Raw genomic sequence first — 7,240 nt, forward strand, 5'->3', positions numbered from 1 at the left:
AAGGCATTGAAAAGAAGCAGAAGGTCTCATGAGAATTGTTGCCAATTAAATTGGCTTAGAACTTGAGGAAAAAGAAGGAAAAAAAAGAAGAAGAAGGGGTTGGGGATTTGTCACATTTTCCAAGTTGGATGTGGAAGAAAAAGCCAATAAATTCTTGCACTTTCTTCTGCAATGAGCTGTTGCTGGCGTGGACAGCGCAGGATTAAAATTAAAGTCAAATGTTGTTAGTTTGAAAAAGAGTCTCTCCCTTGGACACCATTTAGTGCTACACAACATGAGTTGGTCAACACAAATGAAGTGAGAAGTGATGGAATCAAGAGCCCGTATCAATACAATATATGGAGTGGGTTTTGCTTTTTTTTTTATTCATTACTTTATTTAGCTTCATTTTGATTTGGGGTTATAGGGGTTATAAATTTGAACGTTGTTATATTTTTCTTGATTTATCGTTTGAGATATCATGCATTCCATCTTTAAGGGATAGTTTGGGTGACTTGAGATTTCAAAGAATGTAACACAACTCTACGACCCCCGACTCCTAAGTAATTAAAATTATGTCTTCCATTTATATTTCTATGATATTTCTTTTAGGTCTTGTTTGCTTCAATTTTTACACTTTTTATTTTGGGCTTTGCCAAGTGCAAGTAGTTTGGAAAACCAAAGTGATGTGGGTCATGGACAAGGTCATTGCATGGTAAGGGCATCTCATGAGTCATTAAAGTGGTGCATGTGGATACATATATAGTATATCATGTAAAGACAAGAAGCCAATTTGGAGATTGCCAAGTCACAACACACAGCCACTAAAATGGTCCATGTTACTGCCTTTAATTTTCATGTGTAACGTAACTGATCAACTTTTCAAAATCAAGAGAGAACTAATTATGAGGGCTACCTCAACTCAAAAATATTTCGAAAGCTCTGTATTGGATATATATAAGTTCGGTTAACTAAAGGCAGAAAGTGAAGTTGCACAAGAGTGTCATTTTCGACATCACGATGAATAAAGTAACGAGATGTTGAAGTATATATGCTATAATTTTATTAAGGATCTCACTTTGAAAAGATAAGTAACCTAACAAAAGTTTTATAATAAACATGTGCTAGTTTAAGATGGAACCTTCTAACTCTTAATATGATATCACAACCCAACAAGCTTAAACAAGTATCCGGTCTGAAAATGACACCATCTTGAAGGAACATGTTAAAAATCCCACATTAAAAAGATTAAGACTTAACAAAAAGTTTAAATACAGATGGACTACTCTTTGTATTGGCCATTGATCAGTTAAAAATGAGAAATCTTAGTTGTCTCTCCTCTTTCGTATGTTTCTCACATCTAATGAAATGGATCCGATATATCTCTTCAGAAAAAGAAAGAAAAAGAAAATTTGTATATTTTTGGGTCTTTTGTCAAATAATATGAGCAAGAGTTGAAAGTGGATTCCCACGATAGATAAACATTGTCCCCTCAAGTGTCAAGCACATGCACATTTTGACATTTCTAAGCTTATTTGCTATCTCAAAATATTAATATTTGTCCATAAAAGTATACTTTAATCAATTTCATTTGAATGTCCTAATCAAGTTCCTAGATCACGCATCACAATAACAAAATTTGGTTTTCTTAAATACCGGCATGAAATTTACCCGTATGTATTGCATGCAATATTGGAACTTGGAAGAAGCATAAATAAAATAAAGAAGAGACATATTTCAACTTTGATATATTTAACCATTTAGTACTTTGCATTTTCCTCCTCTCTAAACTACTACCTATTTTTATTTTTATTAACTAATTTGAGACCACCTTAATTTTATTAGTGCTTCGGTTTTGATAAGACGAAAAATTTAAAGGCTGATATCTACGGAAGTTAAGGAAATAATAGGTAAAAGATAATAAATGAATCAAAAAAAGAGTAAAATTATTGGTTTGAAATATTACGAAAATAATTATAATTATAATAAAGTAATAGGAAAAAGATAAACTTGGTATAAAAAATTCTCACTTTATAACCAATCTATATATAGTATAGACCTTTCTTAAAAGTCAAAGTGTCTTGTATTTTAGAATGAAAACTTGATTATATCACACGTGACTTTAAGTTTAGTTATAATATATTAATATTCAAAATGAAAAGATAGGTATAATGGAAGTATTATGAGGTGAGAGATGAACTCACAACCTCTTGGTTGTAGATATATGCTAATTACCGTTTACCTATGCTCGGTTTGGTAAGTAGTAGTACTCCTCATTATTAATAGTGTAATATTGCCACAAAAAAAATGTCAAAATTAATTTATTTTAATCAACTTACTCTAATCATATCTTTGTTTTATTAAATTTAGGGAAACATATATTTTTGGTGTAATTGTTAGAAAGCTACATTTTAACCCTTCTATTGAAATTAAATAATTTGAAATTGTCCCTGGAATCATTATTTCGTTATTAAACTAAAATGGAAAGTTGATTGGGAACAAAATGATTATGTAGCGTTATTTTATGTGCTCTATATATAACATTATTAAGCAAAGTTATTAGTTTTAAATCAATGAGTGTCAAACCAGTCTAAGAAAAATTAAATTTTAAGTACGGTAGTCACTCTGAGATTTCAACCCATTCTTCAATAGACAAACCCTTAATTATTAAACAAGTTATTAGTCAAGAGAATAAATGGTCAAATCCCCATCAATACTATCTCATTTTGGTTAATTTCTAACTAAACTTTTTTTATATTTATCCCATTTCAGTCCCATAAACTGCCAAATACCACATTTTAGTCCTTAAACTTTCAAATTAACTCATTTATTATTTTTTTTCCAAATATAATTTCTAAAGGTGTGTTTTTTATAGGAAAAGTTGATAAAGACAAAATATTTAAAAAGTAAATCAGAAAAAGTATATAAAGGAAGGAAGAAGCAGTAAATTTAGCAATTGACATTTGCAGTAAATATGAACAAAATTGATAATATGTTGCAAACTGTATAGTTTTAGCCTTTTCATTTTGTAGACAGACACGATGATGGAGCAACCACATAGCAGAGGTCTCATTCTGGGTAATTTAATTTCCACGGCCCTACGTATTCTATGGTGGGAAAAGGCTTAAGAAGCAAAATTAAAATAAAAATGAAAAAAAAAAAGGAATCTTTGCAATTTGCAGTAGCTCGAAAAAGAAGAACAAAAAGTTTGTAATGCATTTTGGACAGTGACGATGGAGATCAAGTGGTTGAATTTACTAATTTCTTGATTTGGAGTGGGCATTCTCATTTGAAATCCCACCCTCTTTATACCATGATTACGAATTACAGATCTTATAAAAGATTGTGTGATTATGAAATTAAATCAATATTTGGGACATCAAACTTTTAGACACCTAAATGAGAAAAATGGGGACGGTTTGATTATTCTCTTCTTCGTTTGATATGACCGACCCTCAAATTTGAGAGATTAGTTCCAATGATTTGGATAATTCACTGTATTAAAAGGCTAATTTAATAGTCTTATTTATATTTATAAAAAAACTATATTTTGATTTGTCTCAAAGAAAAAAATTCTTTTCTCTCTATGTCGCTATGATTTGAATCAATTTCCTCTCTTGACTTAGATTGACAGACCAATCCATAATGCTTCGTACCTAAATTTTATTCGGCTTCAATCATCTATTCTCTCCCTATAAAGATTGAACTTTTAAAAAATATATATTTTTCTATTATATATTATATGATTATTTATGACTAGTTAGCTCTACCCCTCATTTTCAAAGCCTATAAATTTGACCTTTTAAACAAGACATCTTTGTTAACATATAAAATTAGATAAAAATATACGTTAATATCATAAAACTCATTAAAAAATTACTGTAATTAAAATATGATATATATATATATATATATATAATAGGTATTCATTCATCACTAAAGTAAAAAGATCATTTTAGAACTTGAAACCATCCTTGGTGTACAGATTTTAATCCTGGTCCCAAAAATCAAAAGATTTTAGTTTGCTCGTGTAGTCATATATAATAGGACTCATTATTTGAGTGGAATTCAGAGAATAGATATAAGCTAGAAATAGTCACGTTACTATAACTACTAATATTTTTGGAGGAAATAACATTATAGAAATTTGAACACAATAATACCTCATATTTTAATATCAGGTTAAATCAATACCAACTTCAAAACTCCGAGTTAATAAATTATGATATATATATTTAATCTTTTCTTAAATATATATTTTTTACATATTCCACTAAGTTTAAGCCAAGTCTAAGCATGCTTGTCTAACCCTTTGGGATATGAGTTGTTTATATATCCACACCATGACTGTCTCTTCAAACCAGCAACAGTGCATCAAGCTTATAGAAAATGTCAGGTATTGAGTCATTGGCTAGATTCGACCCTTTTGTTACGTTAATTATGAATATGCACCACAACACATTATTCTTAGCGCATGAAAGAAATGGACTATTGTTTTTCTCAACACATGTTTCGCAAAATCCATTTTCGAATCAAAGTATTCACAGTACGGGTCGAACTCAAATTTACATATAATTAATTACCATTCTTAATGAAGGCGTCGACATACACGTAAGGGGGAAAGTGACTACTACCCAAGAATTGAAATCTGTATAAGCTTATCATCTATATAAGTTCGGCATTTTGGAAGCAATGATGCAACATTTGAGCAAATTAAAAGCAAAACCAAGGGAATAGGGGGGTTGTAGTTTAAAATCAAGTGATTAATGAAAACTATTTGGATGTTGAAAACCTAACTGGCCAAATTCCATGCAAATTATCCCCCATATGAAATATCTTGAAAATCTTGGTATTATTGGGTGGTGAGATATTTGGGGTTTGGAATTGACATCTACCCTCATTGAAATACAACGTATACCTGAAGATTTGTTCCTTTATAGAGCTATATAGGTACCTCCAAAACTTGAAAGCCTAACTTTGAATCACTTTCACTTGCAAAAAACACCTTCACATGCCACAAATTTGGCTAACCCATATACTCTCATGATCCTATATCACTTTTTTTTCTCAAGTATCCTTTGTGCTTTTGCATATGAATAGGCAACCCATATTTTTGCTTAGCTTTGTACTACTTTGTTCTTCCTAACATCCCATTTTGGTATCACTAATTCTCTTTTTCTCATTGATGAATCATTCAACCATATTTCAATTCCCTTGTTGTTCATTTAATTTCAAATAATTTACATTGTCCCATTTTGCAAAATTTTAAGAATTCGTGGAGCCTTTGATTTTCTAATTATCTTTCTTTTTCCATATAAAATCTAGCTACAATGTTTCTTTCTAGCATTCTCTTTAATGTCTTAAATCTGGTCTTAGCTAATCAATAGCATCAACCTACCAGAAAAGATGGCAACTTCTTCCCTTTCAATAGTGGGTTGTGTGTTAGTTAATTTAAGCTTTAATCAACTTTTAAGTACCATTGTTAAAGAAACTTTCCACTATAACAACCAACATGATTGGATATGTGGGCCCCTTCCACATTCAATACTTAGTAATATTACCAAACAAATTTTGCCATAAACAGGGCGAAATAATTCTGGTTGGATTAAAAAAGCATTTTCCAATTTCAAAAAGCTCTGTAATATGTTCATAAAGGCGACACCTTCTTGCTCCATCTAGGGTTATAGATTCAAATTAAAATAACCAATAAAGTTTTCTTTGCAAATTTTACAAATATTTTTTGATAGAGGGCAATTCTTTTTTGAACAGAATTCTCCATTGGAAAACAAGAAGAAGAAATTGCTAACCAATATTTGAATTGTGGTGTGTCATAGCATTAGTGTCAATAATGAGTTAAAAGAATTAAATTTTCGAAAAATTATAAGTACTGAACTAAAACATAGTACAAGAAAGAAAAGATTTTTGGTCTATTCTTCAATCTCCAAAAAATTGATACACTCAAATTACATATAGATAATTCAGAAGAGATATTTTCAATCCTCACATGAACTTAAAAATTATCAGAGAGAACATTTCCTCTCGTTAATTCCAAGTTTTTTCCCTTTCATCAAGGACTCAAATACAATATGTTCATAACACACATAATTTCAGTTCAAGTGAAACAAAAAAAATCAAGCAACACAACGAGCTGAATCTCAACTCTCAACCCCATGAAGAGAAAATTTGTGTTTATTTAGCACCCAAAAAGGAAAAAAAAAAAAAAAACCTCACAATACACTGAAGTCAGTATTGTGTATACTCTCAAGTTCCATTCGAGGGAGGTGAAGAGCAATCACAAACTACCTCGGTTCCGACCTGTCGTCTATGGAAGTTCCGGTGGCAACCGCAGGCGGCGCAAGTCAGCTCGCCGCTCGTCCCTTCATCACCGCTCGCCATGAATTCTCGGCACCCGTCCACGGCGTACCCTCCGACCCCGGCGGCATGATTCTTCTGGCACTCCCCGTATCTAACACTCCTCACTGTGAAGGATGAAGCCGCTGTGTTTCTTGAGGGCTCTTCTCTTCTAAGCACAACTTGACGCTTCCTCATTTTCTGAGAGAAAAATGATCAAGAGAGAAAAAAGGTGCAATTTTTTTCCCTTTTTTTTTTTTGGTAATGTGTTTGAAGAAGATGATGATGGCAGAGGAATATTATGTAGTGTAGGGTTAGGAGAGATCGCCCAATTGAAAGCTGCGATAATTGGAGAAGCCCTAACCCCCAAAAACTTGTTTAAATAGAGTGTAAGCCCGAGGGGCAAAAAAAATATATATATATATATAACTTTTATGACATGTCATTTTCTCATTCATTAATTAATTAAATATATCATCTCATATAGATTAAGTAATTAAACTTTTCTTTCTCTATTAATAAATCATCATAAACATTAGTCCAATGGGGGAAAAAAAGAAGAAATTAAAAAGATACTTGATTTGGTCAAGAACAGCTGCTCTTGATCGTGAGGAGACAGGTTTTTTCTTTCAAGTCTTCTCATATATTTGGATGTCTTTTTGTTCTTTCTTTTAAATTTATTAATTAATTAAACAAGAACAGCAAACCGAGCTAGCCCCACATCTCTCTCTTTAATTAATTTCTCCCTCCTAAAATTGAAGAAAAGTTTTAAAAAAGTGTATTATATTAATTAATTTGTAGTAATGTGATCCCCTTAAGAGGAAAACAGTGGGAAAATGATGAATGTGATGAGGTAGTAGGCTTAAAATGGGGCGATGTACAACTCAGCATAGGGCAAAAATAAAAGCAA

The 7,240-nt window shown here is 31.4% G+C and overlaps 1 protein-coding gene across 1 annotated transcript; it reads right to left on the reverse strand.

Moving 5' to 3' along the window:
- Positions 1–5,882: 5,882 nt before the first annotated feature.
- LOC111006516 (mini zinc finger protein 2) lies at positions 5,883–6,712 on the reverse strand. The gene has a single exon (XM_022278505.2). The coding sequence runs from the start codon at positions 6,526–6,528 to the stop codon at positions 6,241–6,243; it is 288 nt and encodes a 95-aa protein (XP_022134197.1). The 5' UTR covers positions 6,529–6,712; the 3' UTR covers positions 5,883–6,240.
- Positions 6,713–7,240: the final 528 nt, after the last annotated feature.

This window comes from Momordica charantia, assembly GCF_013281855.1.
Source record: "Momordica charantia cultivar OHB3-1 chromosome 4 unlocalized genomic scaffold, Mcharantia_2.0 BLBB01000004.1, whole genome shotgun sequence".
Lineage (NCBI taxonomy): Eukaryota > Viridiplantae > Streptophyta > Magnoliopsida > Cucurbitales > Cucurbitaceae > Momordica > Momordica charantia.